The 26,674-nt window shown below is 23.6% G+C and overlaps 3 protein-coding genes across 9 annotated transcripts; 2 read left to right on the top strand and 1 right to left on the bottom strand.

Moving 5' to 3' along the window:
* Nucleotides 1–753: 753 nt before the first annotated feature.
* On the bottom strand, nucleotides 754–11,321 carry LOC122506444 (ATP-dependent Clp protease ATP-binding subunit clpX-like, mitochondrial). Of its 7 annotated transcripts, XM_043618624.1 has the most exons (10): nucleotides 11,112–11,321; nucleotides 10,785–10,938; nucleotides 10,239–10,294; nucleotides 8,830–9,001; nucleotides 8,416–8,631; nucleotides 8,012–8,160; nucleotides 7,494–7,683; nucleotides 4,189–5,093; nucleotides 1,958–2,200; nucleotides 754–1,304 (listed from the first exon to the last, which is right to left on the bottom strand). In XM_043618624.1, exons 4-10 carry the CDS (start codon nucleotides 8,897–8,899, stop codon nucleotides 1,209–1,211), a joined length of 1,869 nt encoding a protein of 622 aa, XP_043474559.1. In that variant the 5' UTR covers nucleotides 8,900–9,001; nucleotides 10,239–10,294; nucleotides 10,785–10,938; nucleotides 11,112–11,321; the 3' UTR covers nucleotides 754–1,208. The 7 variants fall into 7 exon arrangements, with proteins under 7 accessions (XP_043474559.1, XP_043474557.1, XP_043474558.1 ...); XM_043618622.1 differs by lacking the exon at nucleotides 10,239–10,294; XM_043618628.1 differs by lacking the exon at nucleotides 10,239–10,294 and having other exon boundaries at nucleotides 756–1,304; nucleotides 7,506–7,683; nucleotides 11,112–11,319.
* Nucleotides 11,322–11,423: 102 nt separating this feature from the next.
* LOC122506445 (uncharacterized protein DDB_G0283697-like) lies at nucleotides 11,424–13,780 on the top strand. The gene is made up of 2 exons (XM_043618630.1): nucleotides 11,424–11,579; nucleotides 11,980–13,780. The coding sequence occupies exons 1-2, from the start codon at nucleotides 11,553–11,555 to the stop codon at nucleotides 13,630–13,632; spliced, it is 1,680 nt and encodes a 559-aa protein (XP_043474565.1). The 5' UTR covers nucleotides 11,424–11,552; the 3' UTR covers nucleotides 13,633–13,780.
* A 700-nt stretch (nucleotides 13,781–14,480) lies between these two features.
* On the top strand, nucleotides 14,481–26,642 carry LOC122506439 (tubulin-specific chaperone D). Its single transcript, XM_043618612.1, has 18 exons — nucleotides 14,481–14,773; nucleotides 14,873–15,291; nucleotides 16,635–16,813; nucleotides 16,884–17,022; nucleotides 17,273–17,459; nucleotides 17,628–17,853; nucleotides 17,966–18,114; nucleotides 18,302–18,531; nucleotides 18,665–18,804; nucleotides 20,882–20,987; nucleotides 21,080–21,257; nucleotides 21,375–21,533; nucleotides 21,664–21,873; nucleotides 21,969–22,133; nucleotides 22,236–22,360; nucleotides 22,436–22,590; nucleotides 24,830–25,328; nucleotides 26,203–26,642. Exons 2-18 carry the CDS (start codon nucleotides 14,950–14,952, stop codon nucleotides 26,482–26,484), a joined length of 3,471 nt encoding a protein of 1,156 aa, XP_043474547.1. The 5' UTR covers nucleotides 14,481–14,773; nucleotides 14,873–14,949; the 3' UTR covers nucleotides 26,485–26,642.
* Nucleotides 26,643–26,674: the final 32 nt, after the last annotated feature.

The raw sequence follows: 26,674 nt of genomic DNA, 5'->3' as shown, positions 1-26,674 counted from the left end.
AATAATAATAAAACTTTTTAAAATACCATTAAAAAAGTAGAGGAAAAAAAGCGCGAGAAGGAAGTTTTAAACTTTATTTATTTATAAATATAAGTTCATACAATGTAAATTAGCTATAATATAAACCAGTGATATTTAATTTCATAAATAAATTTCACATGGTTTTCTATATCCAGTTTTGTACACAATTGTACAAAATTCGACAAAAATTAGATCACACTTTTATAATTTAACTTCTTTTCTAGTGAAACTGAAATTGATTATTAATTTAAATTTCAATTATTTCCAAATATTCCAAATATATAGAAAATAAAATTTCTTTTAAATTTCAGACATTAACAAAATCGATAAATTAATTCAATGAATTTATAATTTCAATTTAAATATTAATAAATTAAACTTATTAATATTTAAATCAAGTTAAAATTTAATTTTCATCTTAATAAATTTAATACAAATATTAATATAAAATAAAATTTAATTTACTCGATGAATTTAATAATTTACAAATTTAAATAGTAAAATTATCTAAGAAAAAACAATTTCAGTTTCAATATTCTTTTCGTTAATTTATTTATTATTTATTATTAAATGTCAAATTTCTCTGACAATAAAATTGTTTTCCTTTTTTCTCTCTCAAGTTTCTTGCGTAAATTATAATATTAATTTTGTAAAAACTTATTAATCACAAGCAAAAAAGTAAAAAAAAAAAAAATTAAGAAAAAGTGATATTAAACAGAAAGTGTTTTTAAAATGAAAATTGCTTACGTTTAAATTTCTTATTCTGAAAAAAAATTAGACTATTATATCAACACCACAATAGTAAGGAATGAATTTGTTTGGATATTATAATTTCATTGTAAAATAACAATTATTTTTTTAAAAAGAATACCTTTCTTCCAATAGATCATAAAAAAAAAAAATTGTCGAGATAATTTTTTTTTCCTTAAAAAAAAGAGTAAATTTTTCGTTTAGAGTTAAATATACGTTTTTTTTCTCATTATTCTCTTCTATTTTTCTTTTCGTAATGATTCTACTTATATTTCTTGCTATGTACAATATATTACAAAAAATGTTAGCTATCTAAGTTTGAATTTGCGTAAAAATAATTATTTTTACTTTTTATAATTATTATATATATATACTTTTTTTTTATTTCTTTTGAAAATCACGACGTCGATATTTATCTCACTTTTTTAATTCAGGTGCTATGAATTTCGATCTTCCAGCCTCTTCATCTCCCATAATCTTGTCGTATCGTTCATTAGTTTATAACGATGCAATGAAAGAATATCTATTAACAACTGGAAATTCCCCAGAAAAAGAATTGGTTTTTTAATATTAAAAAATGATTTTTTAAAAACAAATTCAAATTTGCAAAATTACTTCAAATATTTATCATTTCTTGTGTTTATTCTAAAAATATTTTCTACATTTTGTTTTTGATTTAGTAAAAAATGAAATTGAATGTAAAAAAAAGAATTGATTTCAATATTAATAGAAATAAAAACAAAAATAAATAATAGAAATAAAAAATAAAAAGAATAGAAATAAATACTGAAATTAAAAAAATTAAATAGATATTAAAAAGAAATTAAAAAAGAAATTGAGTGTATAAAAAGGAAAATTTTTTGAAGAAACCTTGTTCGAAATTCAAGCACCTGCCGCAGATAAACTATTCGTTGGAAACTAAGAGACATTTAAAATGATTAAAAATTTGTATTTTCGATTAGATTCATCTCAATCAGATTTTTTTTCGAACACTTAGAGTAGATGGCATTTTAGTGAGGGGGAGAAGGGAGGAGGAAACTTTTGAATATAGTTCTGCAAAATATGATGCGTATTTTTTTTTTTTTGAAATTATTTTTCTGTTTTTTGTTTTTTTTTCTGTATGTATAGGAATTCAAAATAATTTTGCAGAAGAAGTCCCTAAATTGAATATTTGCTAATTATTTACCCGCTGCGCTTGTTGTAATTCGTCATCTGAAGATTCAGTTCTTCTAATGTACTGGGGCTTATCAATGCCCCTAACACAGCCCTCGGTTACGTGAACAGTCAATACATCGCTTCCTGGCACTTCGAACATTGGCTCCAATAGAAGTGATTCCATAATTGCACGAAGACCTCGCGCTCCGGTTTTTCTGTCCATTGCCAACGATGCAATTGCATCCAGTGCCTCTGGCGTGAATGTCAATTCCACCTAAAAAAAATTCAATTACGATTACTTTCAAAATTTCCAATATTCAATTCTGACCGAAAAAAAAAATTTCTATTCTTTTATTTTTTAAAATTCAATTACGATTACTTACAAAACAATTTAAATTTTAGCAAAAAAATTATCCACTCTTTCATTTTTTAAAATTCAATTACGATTATTTTCAAATTTTCAATTTAAATTTAATTTTTATCAAACAAATATCTATTCTTTCATTTCTTAAAATTCAATTAAGATTATTTTCAAATTTTCAATTTAAATTAAAATTTTATCAAACAAATATCTACTCTTTCATTTCTTACAGTCGTTTATTTATTTACAACAAATATAATAACGATAGAAAAATTATTATTTATTTATCTTTCAATAAATTAAAAATAAATGATTAAATAAAAATTATTTCGTTTGTAAAGAAACGAAAGAATAATAAAATTTTTCAGATGAATTCAATTATTTTTATAAATAAAAATATTTGTTAAAGAAAGTTCAATTATTTGCAATACAAATTTAATAAGATTTTTCTAATTTAATTATTTTGAAATTTTTTTTACAAATTTCTGTATATGATTTCCATTTTTTGCAATACAATTTTTTATTAAATTCCACGAAAAAGTTTATTATTTTAAAAAATTCCAATAAAAAGCTCCAGAATTCAATTATTTCTAAAATATTGTTTGTAAGAATTTTTATTATTATATCAAAAGATTTTGATAAATTTATTCAAAGCAATTAAATTAATTTCGAAAATTTTAATAAAATTCTTGGCAAGAATTCAATTATTTTCATAAATAACAATATTCATTAGAGAAAATTCAATTATTTGTAATGCAATTTTAATAAAATCTCTCATAGGAATGCATTTCCTTAAAAAATTTTAGTAAAATTCATTGAAAGAATTCAATTGTTATTAATATATATATAACTTTTTATAAATTTCTTTATAGGATTCAATAATTCTTAAATATTTTAATAAAATTCCTTCAATTAATTCAATTATTTACAAGGACATTGGTAACAATTTTTGAGAAGAATTCAATTAATTTCAGAACAATTTTAATTCAATTTCTTAAAGAAATTTAATTATTTTCTTAAGTTTTTAATCAAATCTCTTGGATAAAATTCAAATTCTTTTAAAATTTTTTAATAAAATTCCATGCAAGAATTAAATTGTTTCAGATTCGAAATTATAAACGTTAAAAAAATTGAAATTTTGTTATTTATGAAAATAATTGAATTTTTGCGAACGATTTTATTAGAATTTTTTAAAATAATTGAATTTTCAAGAAAAAATTTATTACTTTTAAAAATAATTGAATTCTTGCGATGAATATTGTTATTTATTTATGAAAATAATTGAATTTCGCAAAGAATTTTATTAAAATGCCTCAAAATAATTGAATTTTTAGGAATAATTTTGTTATTTATCTTTGATAATTGAATTCTTTGGAAGATCTATTTATATAAATAATTGAATTCTTGGGAAGAGTTTTATTAAAATATTTTGGAAAATAATTGAATTGTTGCTTAGAATTTTATAAAGCATTTTTTTAAAAAATCGAATTTCCATGAAAAATGTTATTATTAATGAAAGTAATTAAATTATCGTGAAGAATTGAATAAAAATTTGTTAAATAATTGATTTTTTCGAAACTTTTTTGAAAATGTTATTCTAAATTAATTGAATTCCTGTGGAAATTTTATTATTTATGAAAATAATTGAATTTTGGATAAATCGTTTTAATTTTTCTTTAAATAATTGAATTCCTGTGAAAATTTTATTATTTATGAAAATAATTGAATTTTGGATAAATCTTTTCAATTTTTTTTTTTAATAATTCAATTCCTGTGGAATTTTTATTATTTATGAAAATAATTGAATTTTGAATGAATTTTATCCATATAAGAATAAAATTCAGGAATAAAATTCTTGAACAAAACTATTATTTAAATAGAAGAATGAATAATTCCTTTACCTTATCCATGGAGAACAACATTTGGTATTGAGGAACCATGGCATTCTTCGGCTCGGTCAATATTCTCACGAGCATCTCTTTATTTAAAGTATGAAACGGAACGAGAACGGGAAACCTGCCGACAAATTCCGGTATCATACCAAAATCAATGAGATCCCTCGCCTCCACTTGTCGCAATAAAATATCCTTCTCACGATTATCGTCCTCAGTTGATGGCGACATATTCGCCACATCGGCCAAATTAGCCGCCCTCCTGCCGGGACTCTCCGACGCTGGCGTTGCACCGAAACCCAAATATTTCTCATTCTTACGCCTCGAGACAAGCCTGTCGAGTCCATTATAAGCGCCCGATGCGACGAACAAAATATTTGTCGTATCCACTTGTAATGTATCGCCGCGTAATTTACGTGAACTATTCCTCTCAGGTACATTGACAATTGTTCCCTCCAACATTTTCAACATTCCCTGTTGCACGCCCTCGCCGCCAACGTCGCGCAACTGATGAATACCAGGCACGGCACCAATTTTATCCACCTCATCGAGAAAGACAATTCCCATTTGTGCTCGATCAACGACATAATTTGCGTCCTGCAATAATTTTGCTATTACACTCTCAATGTCCTCGCCAACGTAGCCGGCTTGCGTTAATGTTGTACAATCGCATATTGCAAATGGAACGTCTAAACATTGTGCTATCGTTTGGGCGAGTAGAGTTTTTCCCGAGCCCGTTGGTCCCAATAGAAGTATATTACTTTTTTCCAATTTTAATTGATGTTGTTTACTGTCAAGAATATCGGAGCCCAATGTCGATTGTGAACCCGATTTTGCTTGTTGCTCATTTGTTTGCGACACTTGTTGAAAGCCCACGCCCAATGGATTTCCAATGTTTGATATATGCAATAAATCTGCGAAAATGGAAACAACAAAATTATTCTTCTATTAAAGTCAAATTTCATTTATAATAATAAAATAATAATAATAATAATAATAAAAATAGTAATATAATAAAAATAATAAAAAAAATAAAAATAGTAAAAATAAAAATAGTAAAATAATAATAATAATAATAATAACAACAATAATAAAATCAGGCCTCGGATCAACTTTACGCCGCAAAAAAGTAGCTTTAGTCGATTAAAAATATTTTTAAAAAAGTCGAAAAAGTTATTTATTTAAATCAATATTGTCACAAAAATTTTATTTTGTATTTCCCTGATTTTTCCCTTTCACTGATTTTCAAATTCAATTTTTCAAAAATATAATAATTTTTTTAAATAAATATTCAAATAGGTACTTTTAATTTGTTTTCCTATGAAAAATAAAATTTTACAAATTTTTAATTTAAAACCTTCTGAAAATTAGAACTATAACCATTTCAAAAGTCAATTATTTTCTATAATTTTTAACTTCATTTTAAACTTCATCTCCAAATAAATTATTTTTACTAATTTTCCGAAAGTTCGTTGAGAATTAAATTATTTAAATGCCAAAATTCAATTTTTTTTATAACAATTGTAACTATCTATGATTTATTTTTAATGTTATTAAAGAAAATATATATTTTTAAAAAATTATTATAAAGAAATTATTAAAATTAATTTTTTGAAAATATTTTTAAATAATTTTTAAAAGATAATAGTTTTTCAATTATATTATACAATTGGCAAAATTTCCAAACAATTTTTGGTAAAATCTTTTGAACATAATTGAAATTTGGGAAAAATCTTTTATGAATAATTGAAATTTGGTAAAAGCTTAAAAGAAATAATTGAAATTCGGTGAAATCTTTTTAAAAAAAAATAATTGAAATTTAATAAAATCTTTTAAAAATAATCGAAATCTATAGTAAAATCTTTTAAAAATAATTGAAATTCGGTAAAATCTTTAAAAAAAATAATTGAAATTTGGTAAAATCTTTAAAAAAAATAATTAAAATTCGTTGAAATCTTTAAAAAAAAATTATTGTTTAGTAAAATCTTTTTAAAAAAAACAATTTAAATGTGTTAAAATCTTTAAAAAAAAATAATTCAAGTTTGGTAAAATTTTTATAAAATAATTCAAATTTGGTAAAATCTTTTAAAAATAATTGAAATTTGACAAAATCTTTGAAAATAATTGAAATTTAATAAAATCTTTTAAAAATAATCGAAATCTATAGTAAAATCTTTTAAAAATAATTGAAATTTGATAAAATCTTTGAAAAGTAACTGAATTTTTGAAAAATATAATAAAAAAATGTTTAAAACTTTGAAGAAATTTAATTACAAACAAGAGAATAATTTCTCTGAAATTGTAATAAGTCTAAAAACGAAAATTTTGAAAAATTTTTAATTGCCTTTGTTCGAAAATAATTGAATCTTAAAAAATTATGATAAAAACAATTCAGTTCTAAGAATTAGTTTTTTTTTTAAATATTCTAATATAATTTATCGAAAATAATTGAATTTCTTAAGGAAAATTTTGTATAATTTTAAAAAAACAAATTTTTCTGAAGAATTTTAATTAAAAATATTTAACACGATTGTTTTCTCCAAAATGTTAAAAATAATTGTAAAAAATTTTAATATTATTATTTTTTTGGCATGTATTTAAATTTTCGGAAATATGTAATTTAAAATATTGCGAATAATTGAATTTTGAAAAATTAGAATACAAAAGATCTAAGAATTATTGTTTTCAAAAATATTTTCACATAATTTGTAATTTTTGAAAATAATCGAAAAATATCGAAAAAGTTTTAATATCCGAGGCCTGTAAAAATAATAATATATTAAGAAAATATTATTAATAATAGTAATAATAATAATAATAATAATAATAATAATAATAATAATAATAATAATATGTAATAATTATAATAAGAAGAAAAAGAAACGATAAGAAAAAGAATAGTAATAATGATTATAATAAAAAGAATAGCAACAATAACGATAATAATAAAAAGAATAGTAATAATAACAAAAATAATAAAAAGAATAGTGATAATGAATAATAATTTAGTAATAATAATATCAATCAATATAAATTTAGTCAAACAATTGAAATATAGACGAATTTTTAATTTTTTTAACCACTATTCGAAAAATTTTATCATTTATTTCCCAATTTGCAAAAAAAAAATGACTAAAATCGAACAGAAACAAAATAACAAAAAATACAATTTAGCAAATTAGAAAAAAAATGATTTTAGGATTAAAATTGATTTGCAAAATTTAGTTTCATAATAAATAAAATTTCATTTATATAAATATTAAAAATATTTCATAATAATTGAATCGCGAAGCTATGGTATAATGTTTATTTACGTGTTTTAAGACCTCTATGAGTGAACGGATGATTAAGATCTTGATTGCCAACTGGATTGGCATTCGATTGTCCTGAATTTTGTACAGGAAGATTATTGTGAATTCTTTTATAGTGATTGTAAACAGCCACGCTTAGAACTTTTTTCGCGTACTCCTGGCCCACTACGTGCTTATTTAAATACTCGTAAATCTGCGAAAACAGAAAATAAAACGTTCTTTTTTTTATTAAAAATTCGAAACAAAAACATTCAATCTACAAATTTTAAGTTCTGTATTTTTTCAGTTTTTATATTTTTCTTTTAGTTCTTTATTTTTCTAAGTTCTATATTTTTTCAGTTTCGTATTTTTCTTTTATTTCTTTATTTTTCCAAAGTTCTTTATTTGATTTTTTGTTATTAAATCATATTAATAAAATAATTAGAGAAAAAGTCTTCCTTTATATAAATTCAATAAAAGACGATTCAATTTTTGTTTTTTGATAAAATAAAACTTATTCTAAGGGCGTAAAATTATTTTACCTTTTTGGGGGGCGGTGGGGGTTTTCTATAAAATCCTTGCTTCGTTTCCTCTGGTCTTAAAGCCTCCTTTAAGCTTCGTTTCGAGTCAATTTCCGACAATACGACAAAAAAGTGATGACACTTTTCACACTTTACAAACCTCGTTGAAGCTGTAAAACATCAAAAATTAATTAGTTTCTCAATAAATTCATTAATTTAATAAATTCACAAATTCAATTTTTTAATTATTTCATCTATCGCAAATATATTATAAATAGTAAAGAGAAAACATAAATAAGTAGTAAATTATAATTAATTAATTAGTGTATTTTTTATATTCTTTATCAACTTTAGAGTATCTTTATTGTTTTTAAAAATACAGTAAATAATTTTCTAACTTGTAAAAAAAAATACGAAATACTTACAGACGAATGTTTCAACATGTGTACAAGGATCCCCACATTTCGGACAAGTTAACGTATTTTTTTTACCGCCACCACCACCACCATCTCTTCCAGTTGTCCCCCCAGTTGTACTCGCTCCTGCGTCCTTATTTGGAGTTGTTGGCTCTGTTGGAATTTTATTAACAATTCCAGTCGTGCAAATTGGACGAGAAGCCACAACCCTAACTATTTTATGTACTGTCGAAAAAGAAAACAATTTATTTATTTATTAATTCAAAAAAATCAATTCATTCAAATTTAATTCAAAAAAATCAATTAATTTAAATTTAATTAAAAAAATTTCAAATTATTTAATTTACTTAAGTTAATTTTCAAAAAAATGTTTCTATTTTAATTTATTAATTTTAAAAGTAATAAAAAAGTAAAACTTCTCACCGTGATTTGCGACATGATTAGAGGAAGCTAATCGGCTGACACCAACTAAACAACATCGGGCACAACTCATTGTTGCTGATTCAGTGAAAAAATCACTGTTTTTTCCTTTTTTTTGGTGTTGTTTTATTAAAAAGAAACTAAATTTGAAGAACGATGTTATTCAAAGCTACGTCTGGAACAAAATTTTTCAAAATTATTTATTAAAAAATAAAGTTATTTTATTATTAATAAATTATTTATATTTATTATTATTATTTATTAAATTAATTAAATTAATTAGCTACTAAAAAATATGAAAATTGGAATTATTACCAAAAATTTTAATTTCATATTGATTAAAAAAAATTAATTATAATTAAAGTATTACAAATTAGAATTAATTAGATTACAAATATCAATAAGAATTAATTTAAAATTTAACTTAAAATAATTTTATTCACTAAATAAGTTTCGTTATTTATTAATTCATAAAAAGGGGTAAAAAATTAAATCAGAAAATTTTGGAGTAAAAAAATCAAAAGGAACCGATTCACTGGAGGACAAAAAATTTTGATCTTGATAACAATATACATGCATTTTGTATTTATATTTTTGCTGTATAGCTCATTGCAAATATAGAATTATTAACTATATAATTTGCAATTTATATTTAGATTTCTACCTCAAGTTCATGCGATCACAACAAAACTTGTTTTGCTTCAAATTTTATACTGCTATAAATATTTACGCATCACTTAAAAACGAAATAAACCATTATAATTCGATATAAAAAAATTATATAGTCGTTCTGAGAAAAAATTTCAATCTTGGACAAAATAATTAATAAAATTAATAAAAATATTAACGAATTCGAAACATTAAAAAAGAAATAAAAACTTTTTTTTAGGTTAGATAATAAAACAAATTTAGAGAAATAAATATTAAACAGTTAAATAAGAACAAGTTTAAAACAAACGAATAACAAGCGTCAATTATAATAAATTATGACAAACAAACAAGTATTACAAAACTAGAGCAAATGTGCTAAGAGCAAAAAAATAGAAAAAACAAGAAAAAAATTAAGTAACTAATTAAAAATTTCAACAATTAAGAAAAATTTGCAACAATCATTACGAGATAAGAATAAAAAATCCTCGTAAACAAGTCATGCAACAAAGAAATCGATAAACTCATTGTAATAATGTCAAAATAGGTTATTTTGTATCACCAAAATTCATGGAAGGGAGAATCAGCTGATTGCTATTTCTCACACGTCAAAATCGTCGCACTTTATTATTATATACTCTTATTTTACTCTTATTAAATACAACAATTCAATATATTCATTATTAATTCCGTCCAATTTTTCCAAACACGTCAAAAAAAAATATTTTTTTTTAAAACAAAAAACAAGGTTTTTTTAAACTTACGTTTTTTTTCGATTTAAAACACACTATTAACCTTGGAAATTCTGCATTTACCGCAACTGATTTACAAACATTAACAAAATTATAAATCACAAAAAATAACTTTTAAAGAAACTAGAAAAAATTTGTGAAATAATATTTCCCCTATAAAACAATGATCTAAAAACTACACTCTCTCAAATATAAATAATAAACCACGCAGCTGTCAAAAGTACATTGGTCTTGAATTTAAACACAAGGATATAAAGGTATTAATTTTATCAGCCAAAAATTTGACACATCGCGATCGAATGAAAACAAATTGGATTAACAAGACACGTTTTAATTTAAGAAAACAAAAAGAAAAAAAAATATATACATATCATTGAAGGTCAAAGATGAAGCACTACATATAATATTGCATTTTTCTTCTTCTTTATTACTCCCACTTTGGCGGTCTCATGCGATAATAAAATGAATGAAATGAATCAAATGAAAATATATTTTTTTTTAATCGAGAGAGAAATAAAGTTCACTAATCACGCAACTTTATCAATTTATGGAATTTACCTGCGGTGTGTGACGTGCAAAAAAAACGTATACAGTACGGAAGGATTCCAAAAAATGATTCGCCAAAGGGTCCTCTTATTAAAAAAAAAAAAATTGTTCCCCTGGCGTTCCCCAAACCCAATTTCACGACTGGAATTTTCGATAACAGCGACACCTGTTTCAAAAATGAAGTGCAGACGTGTAGAAAGAAAAAACTATGCTAACCTCGAAAACATTGCCAGCTTTGCCAAATTATACGATATATTTCATAGATTTCATAATTTTTTTTCATTGTCAAAATAATATAATATATATATATATATATATATATATATATATATACGTCACCTATTTAGTTGTTTAATAGAAAATAAATCTCATGGTTCTCGTATTTTTAATCAATTTTATTTTAACGTCCAACTTTCGTCCTTGAGCATTTTGTTTGTTTTCTTAGTTTTTTTATTGATAGAGAAAAGATGTCACAGTTAATTTTATTTATCTCTTCACTAAATGATTCAAACGATTGTTTCAAACGTTTCAAACACGTGTAATTGAAATTAAATCTTTTTTTATTTTGAAAGGAAAAAACGAATTTTAGGTTATGTTATTGATTTGAATAAGAGAGAAAACTGTCTTACCGACAATTGATATTTAATTCAAATTTTCGCCGCCAGGGTTGTCAATGTCACAAGAAAAAAAACGTGTCAACGTTGTAAACAAAATAAATATTATAAATGTTATAAATCTATATCATAATTATAGAAAAGAATAATTAAAATAACTTCCAAAATGAGTAAAAAGGAAATTAACAACGAGGTGAGTATTTCAAATTTTCTTCAGATTGTCATTTTTCTTTAGTTCCGATTTTTCAAAATAAGAATTTTGAGGTTATGTTTGACACTTTTTTTGGAAACGTTGGAAACATTCAATTTTTATTTATTTTAATTTAAATATTAAATACTGTTGGAAATTTATTTTCGATCGATTAATAATATTTTAGACTATAATATTCTCTTATTCATTTTTTTCAAAATATAGTTTTTATCACATTTGTCCTAAAAATTTTGAGTTGAAATAAGTTTGTTTAGGTATTACGTTCAAGAGTAGCATTTGCTAGTTTAAAATGTTTAAAATATAATAATAAAAATAAATAAATAGAATAAATTCATAAAAATAAATAAAATTATTAATTTTTCCAAAAATTTCATTTTTTTAGATCGTTTCACTGAGGCATTTAGTTCGAAAATCACGAGTTCGAGTGATACACAATTTAACGAGGGAAATAAAGATTTTGCGCGAAAAACGTGGCGATGAGAAGAAAGTGTCAAAATTTCAAAGACGAGCCGAGAGACTTCAGAACGAAGTGATGGCGGCGAAAAAAATTCGTGACGATGAGGTGACAAAATTTGCTATTAATAATGAAAGAACATTGTATTCAATATTAAATGAACCATCGTCTGATGAGACACTTCGTGTCACTGCGAAATTTGCCGATTTTCCCCAATTAAAGGAACGAGTAATTGCATTGAAAGAGAAATTTCCCGATTACGAACAATATTTGGGAGTTGGCAGGAAAAAATTAATGAAACAGGAAATGAAAGCTGTGAAAAAGGAATTGAAGAATAAGGAGAAGGAGAAGAAAAATGCCGAAGCGCAGAATGAGGAAATTGGGAAAAATAAGAAAAAGAAGAAGAAAAAGGAAGAAAATTCTGATGATGAGGATAAAAAATCAGAAGATGAGGACGAGGAAGAAGAAGAAGAAGATGAAGAAGAAGAGGAAGTTGAAAATGATACAAAAATTTTAGAAAAAAATAAAAGTGATGAAGAAGAAGAGGAAAATTCCGAATTGTCGGAAAAAAGTGATGACGACAGCGACGACGACGAAGAAGAAAATTCAGAAGAATCAGAAGAAAGCGAGAGGGAAAAAATTTATGACAACGACGAAGAAGAATCCAAAAATACAGACGACGAAGAAATCGAAGACGACGAGAACCCAGAAAATTCGAAAGCAACGAAAGAGAAAAAATCCTTAAAAACAAAAAAATCCTCAAATTCGAAAATTAAAAATTTTAAACCATCGCAAAAAAATTTACAAGATTCCCCAAAAAATGAAAAAATCAAAAACGAAAAAACCTCGACAAAAAAATCCCTCTCCAGACAAAATAAAAGAAAATCGTCAAAATTCGACGACAATGATAATGATGAGAAATTAAAAAAGAAAAAATCCAAAACGGAAATAAAACAAGAAAGGGAAATTCATCCAGTGAGTGACGAGGCGACTGTAAAAAAATTCTCCCAATTATTAACTGAACAAGAAAATAAATCGGAGACAACAAAAAAACCAAAAGTCGATAAAAAATTCCAACAACTCGGTTTGAAAAAAGAAGAGGACAGTTTTTTTACAACGGCAAATGGCGATAGTAATTATATGAGTATCGTTATTCCAAAGAAACAAATTTCCAATTCAAATCAAGAACATTACGAGCACAATGCTGATGATAGAGGAAATGTAGGGAAAAAATTTTCACGCAGTAAAAATGAAAGTTTCTTTTCAAATCTTGATAATAATAAATCTCACAATTCTCATGGAAAATCGAAACAAAAATCACAGGATAGAAACTATCAGAAAAAATCACAGGATCAAAATTATCAATCAAAATCAACAGATGGAAATAATCAGAGAAATTCACAAAATAATTTTGAACCAAATAGAAAACAACGAAGGGATTTGGAATTAAGACAGAATTCTGCGAAAATTGAGAAAAAATCTGAAGAACATTTACATCCATCGTGGGTGGCGAAAAAGAAACAGCAGGACGCTTTGAAAATTGGATTTCAAGGTAAAAAAATTGTCTTCGGTGACGAATAATAATAATAATAATAATAATTGAGAACATTTTCTACTGTGTCATTTTCTTGTTATTGTTATATTTGTTAATTTTTATATTCAAAAAAATATTTCTCGAAAAAAGAAAACTGTAAAATATTTTCAAAATAAATAGAAATATTTAAAGATATAATTATTTTTCAATTTTCACTTATTATGAAAAATACTTTTTTTTTAATAATCACTGATAAATATTTTTGAAAATAATCATTACCTGCTGAACAGTTGTGGGGAAATTGGAAAACAAAGTTTCATGATTGATTGAAAAAAAATGACAAGATCAGTCAGAATAGGATTTTTATTTGAACTTTGAACTTATTTTTGTGATTTTTGGTTAAGAATTATTTTTTTGATAATCAAATTGTGAATTTAGGGAAAAAACATATTTTTTAGGTTGACATAATTTTGAGCCGAAATAAAAAAAAAGAATCTCAATTTTCTGACGTTCGTGATTTTTTTTAAACATAAAACTTTTGTTTTTTAATATCATTTTTTAATGATTGTTAATAAAAATAATAATAATGGTATTAAATTTGAATTAATATTATTATTAATAAATAAATAAATTAATTAATTAAAAAGAATAAACAAAATGAAGAATATAACAAATTAAGGTAATAATTAATATTTTATTAATTATTTTTTATGTTCTTTTTTATTTATTAATTAATAATTAAAACTGAAGTTTAAAAATTCGCGCCACAAAAGTGAGCGCCATCTTCTGCGTCTGCGCAATAGCAAACAATCAACATCATTTACTTTTTTTAAAACATTTTTAACACTTTTTTCGGTAATAATTAGACTAATCAATTGTTATAATGAAAAATTACTGTATTTACGAAAACATTCTGGTATAATTTCAAATCCTCACGAATAGAATTTACTTCTTTATTATTGAATTTAAGAAAAATGAGAAAAATTAAATGGTTAGCTTTCAAGGTCGAATGTGTCGTCTGCTCGATGTAAAACTTTGACGCAGTTTGACGTTTGCTGATGTCAATTTGTCATTTTCAAGGTTTTTAATTAAATGATTTAAATACAAATGTTTAAATATTAACAAACTACGAGTTATTTGAATAAAAATTGTTTCACGTTATAAAATTGTTTTTAACAAACAGAAAAGGTAATTTTGTCAATCTTCTTATATAGAAAGCTTTTTCTCTATGATTAAGATTTAATTTTTAATTTATTTACCATTAACAATATTTAAATTATTTTCTAGTGGTAACTAATATTGTGATGAGTTTTTAAAGAAAAAGTGTTATCATTTCGAGAAAATAAAAACAAAAATAAGCAAAAATGGTCTTGAGCGAAGGTCCAGATCTCGAGAGTATCGGTTGTGGTTTTAATGCTTTTAAAGAAATTGATGAAATTAATTTTCTCATTAAACAATTGAGAGAACCCGATTTACCATTTCGAAATGTGGAAAAGAATAGAGAACAATTCAAATATATTCTAACTCAATATCAAGATCAACCTCATCTTTTGGATCCGCATCTTGAAAATATTTTGGATCCTATGCTGGAAATTGTTAAAAATGAAAATATTGCCGACAGTGTGAAGCATAATGTTTTTAAATATTTGTACACTCTCATGTCGGTTAAGACTTACAAGAAAATTGTCACGTATCTTCCACACGAGGTAAATTAAATTTTTCTAGTAAATAAATAGAAAATTTCACTTATAAATGAATATAATTCTTTTTTTATTAATTCATACAATTCTTCACTTCAATTATTTTCGTAAATAATAAAATTCTTCTCAGAAATTCAATTATTTTTGAAAATTTTAATAAATTTATTTGCAACTATTCAATTCTTAATTTTGATGTTTTTTTTGTTTGCCTCATAAACTATGAAATTACCACGAATTTTAATACAAAACCTTCAATTTTTTCTATTTCTGACAATAATTTCTTTTTAAATAACTGAATTTTTCAAGAACTATCATAAAATTATGACTTATAAATTATTTAATGAATAATTTTTACAATTTTCATAAATACTATAGATTGATAGAAGAATTTTAATTAAAAATAGTAAAAAAAATTGAATTTTGCAAAAGTTACAAATAATTCCAGAAATTCAATTATTTTCAAAAGTTATAAAAATTCTTCGCAGAATTTTAATTATGTTCAAAAATTAAAAAAAAAACTCGTCAGAATTTCAATTATCTTTATAAATAATAAAATTCTTCTCCGAAATTCAATTATTTTAGAAAAATTTTAATAAAATTCTTGGCAAAATTTCACAGGAATTCAATTATTTAAAATACAAGATTTCATAAAATTTTTCAAAAATTAAAGAAAAATTCTTGTCAAAATTTCCAGTATCTTTATAAATAATAAAAATTTTCATCGAAATTCAATTATTTTTAAAAATTTTAATAAAATTCTTGGCAAAATTCCACAGAAATTCAATATTTTAATAAATTTCTTCGAAATAATTCAATTATTTTCATAAGTATTTATTTTCACAGGAATTCAATTATTTAAAATACAACATTTCATAAAATTTTTCGAAAAATATCAATTATTTAAAAAGATGTTCATAAAATTCGTCGCAAGAATTGAATTATGTAAAAAATAAAATTCTTCACTGAAATTCAATTATTTTTATAAACTTGAGTAAAATTTGTTGCATGAATCCAATTATTTATATAAATAACAAAATTATTCACAGAAATTCAGTTATTTTTATAAACTTGAATAAAATTCTTTGGAAGAATTAAATTATTTTTAAAAGTAATAAAAAAATTCGAATAATTTTACAATTAAAGAAAATTGTAAATTGTAAAAAAAAAATGTTTTTTTAAAATTCTTTAGAAGAATTCAGTTATTTACAAAAATATTATAATTTTTCACAGGAATTCAATTATTTTGATGTATTTTAATAAAATTCTTTGCAAAATTCAATTATTTGCATAAATAACAATTTTTTTTTATTAATTTAATTTATTCTTTTTCACTTTTACTTTATTAAAAGGTAATGGATCTTCTACCGGTTCTGCGAATGCTGGAAAAACAGGATACAACTGACATCGAAACATGGGAAACAAGATACGTTCTTTTAATTTGGTTATCGATAATTTCAAAAATTCCATTTCCTTTATCGCGATTGGAAACTGATGAACAAATTGATCCGGAGAAAACAATTATCGTGAGGTGAGTGAATTTTTTTTTATTCTGTTTGTTAAACAAACTAAGAAATATATTTAATTTCTCTATTTTACAGAATTGTGCGAATTTGTCAACTTTACTGTTTCTCAAAAGATTCTTGCTCGATTGCAGCTGTATTTTTAATTGCAAATTTTCTCACACGGTCAGATGTGAAAAAATTATTTTTGGAGGAAATGATCATGTGGTGTTTAAAAGTAAAGTAAATTTTTCCTTACCAGTAATTTTTATCTATTTAATATTTTTTATTCCAATAAATTAAAAAAAATCACCTAAAATCATAAATTTTCTCTCCTTTTCTCCTTATTTTTTAAGAAAAACTTGTAAAAATTGTCATTTTTTTGTAAGTGAGAAAAATTTTTATTTTTGCTTAAAGAAAAAATTGATCTTCAGTCAGTTTTAATGAGTCAGTTAAAATTTGAAATAAATTTTCAATTTTTTTTTTAGTGCCTGGAAGAAGATTCATCGAAACATGGATCTTTGGCGGTTTTAGCGTCAATTTTAAAGCACTGCGCCCGTGAAGATTTAAAGCCGTACGCACAAAGAATTTTGGATACAACTCTTAAAATTAAATTGAATGACATTCCTGATGTGCTCGTTAGAAAATTCGCAATGAAAGTTGTCCAACGAATTGGTGAGAATTAAAACTATTTTTTGATCAATTTTAATAAATTTATTATACCAACTATTTTAGTCCTTGTGATTCAATTTATCGAGAGTCGACTGTATTTTTATTGTTAATATTTTTTTTTATAATTAATACAATTTTTTGAATATTGAATTTCAATGAAATTTCTTTCAGGTTTTGTTTTATTACGAACAAAACTTGCTTCTTGGCGATATCAACGAGCGAGCAAACCGATTAGTTTAGTTTCAAGCGTCCCGAAAACAACGATCGCCGAAGTTACTGTTGAAACTAATAAAACAGAAATGGATTCTGAAATTGAAGACGAAGACATTCCGCCTGTGATTGAAGATATCTTTGAATATTTAATTCAAGGAATGCGTGACAAGGCGATCGTCATTAGGTATTTGAGTTTGAATTTAAAAGTTAAAAATTTTCTTTTTTGGTAGAAGGTTTGAATTAAAAATTTTCCTTTTTCAAAGATGGTTTGAATGTAAAATTTTCTTTTTTCGAAGATGGTCGGCCGCTAAAGGCATTGGGAGAATAACAGCAAGATTGCCGATTGATTTAGCCGATGACGTTGTGGGTTTTGTTTTAAATCTTTTTTCCGGTCGCGAATCAGATTCTGCCTGGCATGGTGGTTGTCTGGCTTTGGCCGAACTTGGTAATTGTATTTTTTTAATTCCATATCGTTAGGAAAATAAATCTATTTAACATTTTTCTTTTTATCAAAACAAATTAAATGAAATTAAATAAATAAATAAATAAATTTATTTAGCATTAAACGGAATTAATTTTTTAAATTTTATAAAAAAATAAATTAAAAATTTTATTGCTGATTAATTTTCTAGGTAGAAGAGGTTTGCTTTTACCACATCAATTGAGACACGTAATTCCCCTCGTTCTTCAAGCTCTTGTATTCGACGAACCCAGAGCTTACGGATCAGTTGGATCGGTTATAAGAGATGCCGCATGCTATGTTTGCTGGTCGTTTGCAAGGGCCTTTGAACCTCATGTTTTTCTGCCGCACGTGAAGGAAATTGCCGCTACTTTACTCACAGTCACATGTTTCGATCGAGAAGTAAGAAATTTTTTTAAACTGAGAGAAATTATTTTCTTCCAAGGAAAAAAATTATTCGTAATAATTAATATTATTACTTAATTCATCGATTGACAATTAATAATAATAATTAAAATTATAAACTTTGTTTTAGATTAACTGTCGACGAGCAGCTTCGGCTGCCTTTCAAGAAAATGTCGGACGTCAGGGAAATTTCCCTCATGGAATTGACATTTTTACAGCTGCTGATTATTTTGAAGTTGGAGTTAGAAGCAATGCTTTTTTAAAAATTAGGTAACAATAACAAATAATAAATAATAGTATTAATAATAATAATTCATTTAAATGAATTTGTAAAAAAAAAGAATATACAGAGTTTCTACAAGTCACGAAACACCTGGAGATCAAGAAATTGTTATGGAATTTCCCTTTGATTCCATGAAATCAAGGAAATCTCATGAAACGTCTAATCAGATTACAAAAATTTTCAAATGTATAAAAATTATATAAAAATCATTTCAGTGAAACCTGCAAGAATGCAACATGCTTTTTTAAAATTTTTATTACAGTAAACAATCCTTAAAAAATTGTTTTACAATTTAATTTTGTAATATTTTTACAATATTCTTAAACCAATTGATAACAATTTTTGTTGAATATTTTTGAATATTAAAAAAAATTTTAAATAGAGTTGCATCCGACAGGTTTTGTAAATTTGAATAATTTAATTCTTACATTGAATTTTATTCAAATTTTCGAAAATAATTCAATTATTTTAAAACGATTTAATGGACATTTTTGAAAAGAATTAATTTCTTTCCAATAAATTCAGTTAAAATTGTATAGAAAATAATTGAATTCATCTGAAGAATTTTAATATTTATGAAAATTATTAAATTCTTCTGTGTAAAATTTTATTATTTATGAAAATAATTCAATTCAGCGACTAATTTTAATCAATTTTTTGGAAATAATTGAATTTCTGCGTAGAATTTTATTATTTATAAAAATAATTGAGTTTCTGTGTAGAATTTTATTATTTGTGGAAATAATTGAATTCCAAAGATGAATTTTAATAAAACTTTTGGAAATAATTGAATCCCTGCATAGAATTTTATTATTTATAAAAATAATTAAATTCTTGCAACAAATTTTAATCAAATTTTTGGAAATAATTTAATTCCAAAGATGAATTTTAATAAAATTTTTGTAAATAATTGAATCCCTGAGTAGAATTTTATTATTTATAAAAATAATTAAATTCTTGCAACAAATTTTAATCATATTTTTGAAAATAATTGAATTTCTGCTTAGAATTTTATTATTTATAAAAATAATTGATTTTCTGTGTAGAATTTAATTATTTGTGTAAATAATTAAATTTCAAAGATGAATTTTAATAAAATTTTTGGAAATAATTGAATTTCTGCGAAGAATTTTATTACTTTTAAAAATAATTTAATTCTTCCAAAGAATTTTATTCAAGTTTATAAAAATAACTGAATTTCTGTGAATAATTTTGTTATTTATATAAATAATTAAATTTCTGTGTAGAATTTAATTATTTGTGTGAATAATTGAATTCCAAAGATGAATTTTAATAAAATTTTTGGAAATAATTGAATTTCTGTAAGATTTTTATTATTTATGAAAATAATTAAATTTCTGTATAGAATTTTATTATTTTTAAAAATAATTGTATTTCTGCGTAGAATTTTATTATTTGTGGAAATAATTGAATTCCAAAGATGAATTTTAATAAAATTTTTGGAAATAATTTAATTACTGCGTAGAATTTTATTATTTATGAAAATAATTGAATTTCTGTATAGAATTTTATTATTTATGGAAATAATTGAATTCCCTGCGTTGAATTTTATTATTTATGAAAATAATTGAATTTCTGTGTAGAATTTTATTATTTATGAAAATAATTGAATTCCTGTGATGAATTTTAATTAAATTTTTAGAAATAATTTTATTTCTTCTAAGAATTTTATTATTTTTGAAAATAATTGAATTCTTGCAACGAATTTTATTAAAATTTTACTCAAAATTTTTACTCGTCTGAATAATCTTATTGTTTTAAAAAATAATTGAATTCATTGCGATGAATGTAATTAAAATTGTATTCAAAATAATTGAATTCTTGTAAAGAATTCTAATAGTAATGAAAATAATTGAATTCTTTTAATATTTATGAAAATAATTGAATTTTTATGAAAATTTGTAATTAAAATTATATTTAAAATAATTCAATAATTTATGAAAATAATTAATAAATTGTTACAGAAAATACTTAATTAACAAATATTTTTTCTTATTAATTTTACTGTCAATTTTCTATTTAAAAGTAAAACTTACTTTACAGTGTTCACATAGCACAATTCGAGGAGTATACAAAACCGTTAATTGATCATTTGATTGGGAAGAAAATCAATCACTGGGACACATCAATCAGAGAACTTGCCGCTAGGGTATTGATCACAAATATATTTCAAATGATATTTTGCAATTTTTTTTATTAAATTGTATTAAATTTATATTTTTGTAATATAAAATTTTGCAGGCTCTTCATAATTTAACATCGTGCGATCCTCATTATATGGTCGAGACGGTGATACCGAGTTTATTGGATATGTACGATTCAATTGATTTGAACGTTCGTCACGGATCGATATTGGCAACGGGGGAAATACTCGAGGCATTGTACGCTGAATATCGTGACGATATTACCATCACAATCGGTAAAAAAAACTGTCATTTTATTTATTCAAAGTAGTCTAATTAAAATTTATTATTTTCCAAATTCGAAATGGAACTGTTTTTCGAATTTTATTTTAAATACTTTTTTTTAATTTTAGGTCAAACGGCCGTGGATAGAATTAAGAAAATGGTGCGAACCTTTCGAATCAGAGGACAATTCAAAGGATTAGGCGGTGAATTGATGAAACAGGCTTGTGCAACTTTAATTAAAAAATGCGCTATTATTCATTTCCCGGTTCACTCAACAGAAGTTGTTGGTAATAATTTCTTTTTGCTTTTCCTAATAAAACTATAAAAGTATTTTTACCAGAAATTTAGAAAAATGAAAATATTTACTAGCTAACGGAATTGTTAACTTAAATTTATATAATACATTCTTTTTTTCAGCTGATTGGCAAGATTTATTGGAGGAAAGTTTGAGTCACGAAGTACTTGCAATAAGATCAAAGGCTGCTGAATCGCATACAGAATTTTTTGCTGAATATTATGCGACTGCTCATGCAGATGAAAATACAAGATGTGTGATAATTAATCGCTATTTGAAAAATTTACAAGCGGGCAATCAAATTTTACGAATTGGTTTTGCTCAAGCTATTGGTAATTTTTTTTTCGTTTTCTTTATTAAAGAAATGGATAATTTTATATTTTTCTCCTAATTGGAATTTTTTTTATTAAAAATTTGTTATTTTTAGGACGCTTTCCGCTTTTTGTAATTAAAGAGAGAACTGCAAATATAATAGAATCTTTGATTGCTTGCACTCGAATAACAGATGAAACGGCAAAATGGGCAGAGAGCCGAAAAGAAGCTCTTCATTCACTAACATTGGTTTGTCAAACCTTAGGCGTTGAAAATTCCGGTAATTATTTTCAAAAATTTCCAGAAAAATTTAATAATTAGGAAAAATTTAATACAATAAGGAATTTAATTTTCTGTCAATTTTTTCATGTTTCATTTTTAGATACGTGGAAACGATTCGTCAATGAATTGTACGATTGTTATTTACTGGCTCTGAAAGAGTACACGACAGACAGTCGAGGGGATATTGGCGCTTGGGTTCGAGAAGCTGCAATGACCGCTGTTAACGTAATAATAGATATTCCACTTTCGATTTTTTTTTCTATTCAAATTTGGAATTTTGCAAAAATATTATTATTTTAGGTATTGACGAATTTAGTTTCACAAGCGAATCTCTCCGGAATGCTGACGGAGAGTTTAATGGCAAGTGTGATCGGTGGGATTGCTCAACAGGCAGTTGAGAGAATCGACAGAATAAGAGCCCAAGCTGGCGCTATTTTCAATTCTCTAATTCACAGGCAAGTTTTTAAAAATTAAAATTGTTTCTCCTCTCGATTTTCCCTCGAATTGTCTGTTTTTTTAATTTATTTTTATTATTATTATTTTAATTCAACGCAATTATCTTGATAAATAAGAAAATTCTTCGCCAAAATTAAATTATTTTTAGGAATTTTAATAAAATTCTTTGCAAAATTAAATTATTTTCAAAAGTAACAATATTCATCACAAGAATTCAATTATTTTCAAAAATAATAAAATTCTTCGAAGAAATGAAATTATTTTTAAAAATTTTGCCGATTATCTTGTTTATTATTCAATAAAATAATAAAATTCTTCGCAATAATTCAAATATTTTCATAAATAACTTTTAATTCATCGCAGAAAATCAATTATTTTCAAAATTTTTAAGTAATTCTGCAAAAGAATTCAATTAGCTTGATAAACAACAAAATTCTTTCCTTAAAATCAATTATTTTAAGGAATTTTAATAAAATTCTTTTACAAAATTCAATTATTTTGCAATAAATATCAAAATTCATTACAAGAATTCAATTCTTTTGAAAAGTAATAAAACACTTTGCAGAAAATAAATTATTTTCAAACATTTTTAAAAATTCTAGTCAAGAATTAAATTATCTTTATAAATAGATAGAGAAATTCTTCTCAAGAATTAAATTATTGTCAAAAATTTTAATAAAATTCTTGGCAAAATTTTCTATTATTTAAAGAAAATTTAATAAAATTCTTCGCATCAATTCAATTATTTTTAAAAATTTTAATAAAATTCTTTAAAAAGTTTTCAATTATTTTCAAAACTTGTTTTAAAATTCTTTAATATAATAAATTTAATTAGAATTTTAATTAAATTTTTTCAAAGAAATTAAATTAATAAATAAATAAATAATTAAATTCTTGTACAAGTTTTTGATAAAAATTAATTTTGGTTAAAATTTTAGATAATAATTGAATTATAAAGAATTTTGTAACATTTTTTTGAAAATAATTGAATTTCTTCAAGAAATTTTTTTCGAAATTGTACCTATTGAAAACGATTAAATTTTTTTCATCTATTTTATTTTCTTTTTAGGTAAATAATTGAATTTCTATTAAAAAAATTTTCAAAATTTCTGAAAATAATTCAATTTAGGCGACGAAATTTAATCAAAATTTTTGGAAATAATTGAATTTCTGTGTAGAATTTTATTATTTTTGAGAATAATTGATTTCCTGCGATGAATTTTATTAAAAAATTGTATTCAAAATAATGTAATTTTTCTGAAGAATTTTAATTTTTATAAAAATAATTTTATAAAAATAATAATTAAATTTTTCTAAAGAATTTTAATAATTATGAAAATAAATTAAATTCTTGCTGAGAATTTCATTACAAATGTATTGAAAATAATTGAATTCCTAAGAAAAATTTTTTTATTTCTAAAAAAATGTAATTCTTGGAATGAATTTTACTATTTATAAAAATAATTGAATCCTACGATAAATGTTATTAAATTTGTATTGGAAATAATTTAATTCTTCTGAAGAATTTTAATATTTATGAAACATTTTTAAAAATTCTAGACAAGAATCAAATTATCTTTATAAATAGATAGAAAAATAATTCTTCTCAAGAATTAAATTTTTTAAAAATTCTTGTCAAAATTTCAATTTTTGGTACTTTTAATTAACAATTTGGTAGAATTAATTTTTTTGAAAAGGTTTAATGGAATTTAAAAAAAAAATTATTTGATGTTTTTATTTTCTAATGTATATGTAATTGAAGACTTTCTGAATAATCGAAATTTCTCGTAAAATTGAATTGTAAACAAATGGATTTGAAAATTCTCAAAGAATTTTTTCAAATTATTAGAAATAATTGATTTAAAGAAGAATTTTAATTAAAAATTCTAGAAAATGTTAATTGAATTGAAATGATAAAAATAATTTTGAAGAAGTTACAGTTCACGATATTCTTATAATAAAAAATAATGAGTTTATTACTCGATCATCTTTATTCATTATAAAACATAAAGATATTAATTACTTCGAGTCGAAGACTCGGAGTGATTGCTATCTTCATGTTTTCTAATAATATTCTTATAATTTTTATAGAATAAGAAATTTTGAATATCTTAGTTTCCGTGGAAAAATAATAATGATTAAATATTTATTTAAAAATGAAGTTATTGGTGTTTTTGAATAATTCTAATTGAATTCTAATTGTTTCTCTTTCTTTTTTGGTTCATTTCTCTAAAATAGTGAACCAGAATTGCCGAATATTCCTTATCATGAGGAGTTGAAGAAAATTTTTCCCACTCACGATTGCACGGATGTTGATTGGAAAATGGAGGCGGTGACATTTCCAAAATTCATAAAAATGCTAACATTCCCTTCGTACACGGACAATCTTCTTCGGGGAATAATATTTAGCGTCGGTGGTGTTACCGAATCTCTGGTGAAATACTCGAGTTTCTCACTTTTTTCCTATCTGAAAGAAATCGACGAGGAGACACTCAAAGATTTGGCGAATAAAATTCTCGACATTTGCGAGGAGAGCCACAAAAATGAGAGAATGATTACTTCGATATTGGCATTCTTGGATAGACTTCTCAGTTCGGGGAGTATTCAAATTATTCTCGATGACACCACTAGTGAAATTCCATCTCGAATGCTGTGTCTTTTGAAAAAGGAAATGAAAGTCATGCACAATACTACAATGATCACGAGCAGTATTAAAATTATTTGTCAGCTACTTCAGGTATTTGATTTTATTTTTTCATAATTGTTTATAAATTTTAGATTCTTTTTTCAAAACTTTGGCTAAATTCTAATTACAGGTTTTGCACTTTCCTTATTCTTCAGAAAAGTTACATTTCAAAATGAAAAATTTTATTCTTTTCCAATTTTTCCGTTGATTGCATTTTAAAAAATTACGATAAAAAATTATATAAAATTATTTTGTTTTGAATATTGCAATACAATTTTTCAAAAAAGAATTAAATTTCTTTGTAGAAATATTTTTGTAAGAAAAATTTAAAAATTGTTTAAAAGAATTTTCTTAAAAACTTTTTGCAAATAATTAAATTCTTTCATGAGATTTAATTAAAATTGTATTGAAACTAATTGAATTTTATTACAGAATTTTAATATTTTTGAACATAATTGAATTCATTTGAAGAATTTTATTATTTATGAAAATAATTGAATTCTTGCGCTTAATTTTATTAAAATTATATTTAAAATAATTGAATTCCTGCGACTAAATTTAATCAAATGTTTGAAAATAATTGAATTTCTGCCTAAAATTTTATTCTTTACGAAAATAATTGAATTTCTATGAAGAATTTTATTAAAATTGTATTCAAAATAATTGAATTCTTCCGCAGATTTTGATTATTAATAAAAATAATTGAATTCCTGCGAAGAACTGTATTATTTTCTGCAAAATAATAAAACATGTAAAAATGTAAATTCAATTATTTTGAAAAGAATTTAAATTCTTTCTTGGAATATAAATTAAAAATTTACTGAAAATATAATTGAATTCTTCTAAGGAATTTTATTAACAATTTTTTGTTGTTGAAAATAATTGAATAATTCTTTTTTCTAAATTTTCTTTTGTTTCTTTGTAGGTGAGAAGTGCTGTGAGTAAAAAAGCGTTCGCTCACTTGAGTCTTTATTTATGTAATAAATACAAATATTTGAGAAAAGCAACAGCGACACGAATTTACGAGGCACTCACTCTCTATGGAGAGGACATGGATATCTCAGAAGAGGATCTCGCTAATTTACTCATGGAATTAAATGCAACCGATTGGGAGAAACCGGTCGAGGATTTGCGACCAATTAGAAATCATCTTTGTGAATTAATGAAAGTTCCAGCGCCTACACTTCAAACGAAAGCACAAAAATAAAAAAAAAGCGAAAGTTAACAATAACACTTCAATTATACACCGAAAATTTTATTTTTAAGTTCTAAAATCAATTTTTTTTTAATGTAAATGTTACGCTTTTTTAAAAAACTGCAAATTGTTTAATAAATATTAATTTTTATATGAATCTAGACAATGAATTTAGTATCTGTATGAAATATATATTTTATTT

The sequence above is a fragment of the Leptopilina heterotoma genome, unplaced genomic scaffold (assembly GCF_015476425.1).
Source record: "Leptopilina heterotoma isolate Lh14 unplaced genomic scaffold, ASM1547642v1 Lhet_42, whole genome shotgun sequence".
Lineage (NCBI taxonomy): Eukaryota > Metazoa > Arthropoda > Insecta > Hymenoptera > Figitidae > Leptopilina > Leptopilina heterotoma.
Note: the sequence above shows the minus strand (reverse complement) of the source record. Positions and strands in the feature narration are given on the sequence as shown.

Bases quoted from the DNA above. Each gene is read 5' to 3' on its own strand.
- LOC122506439 (XM_043618612.1), top strand. From the start codon at position 14,950: ATGGTCTTGAGCGAAGGTCCAGATCTCGAGAGTATCGGTTGTGGTTTT. The intron at 21,874-21,968 runs GTAATTTTTTTT...TGTTATTTTTAG, and splicing joins TGGTTTTGCTCAAGCTATTG to GACGCTTTCCGCTTTTTGTA. The intron at 22,361-22,435 runs GTAATAATAGAT...TTATTATTTTAG, and splicing joins CTGCAATGACCGCTGTTAAC to GTATTGACGAATTTAGTTTC.
- LOC122506444 (XM_043618624.1), bottom strand. From the start codon at position 8,899: ATGAGTTGTGCCCGATGTTGTTTAGTTGGTGTCAGCCGATTAGCTTCC. The intron at 2,201-4,188 runs GTAAAGGAATTA...AATTTTTTTTAG, and splicing joins TGTTGTTCTCCATGGATAAG to GTGGAATTGACATTCACGCC. The intron at 1,305-1,957 runs GTAAATAATTAG...GGGAATTTCCAG, and splicing joins AATTACAACAAGCGCAGCGG to TTGTTAATAGATATTCTTTC.
- LOC122506445 (XM_043618630.1), top strand. From the start codon at position 11,553: ATGAGTAAAAAGGAAATTAACAACGAG. The intron at 11,580-11,979 runs GTGAGTATTTCA...TCATTTTTTTAG, and splicing joins AAAAGGAAATTAACAACGAG to ATCGTTTCACTGAGGCATTT.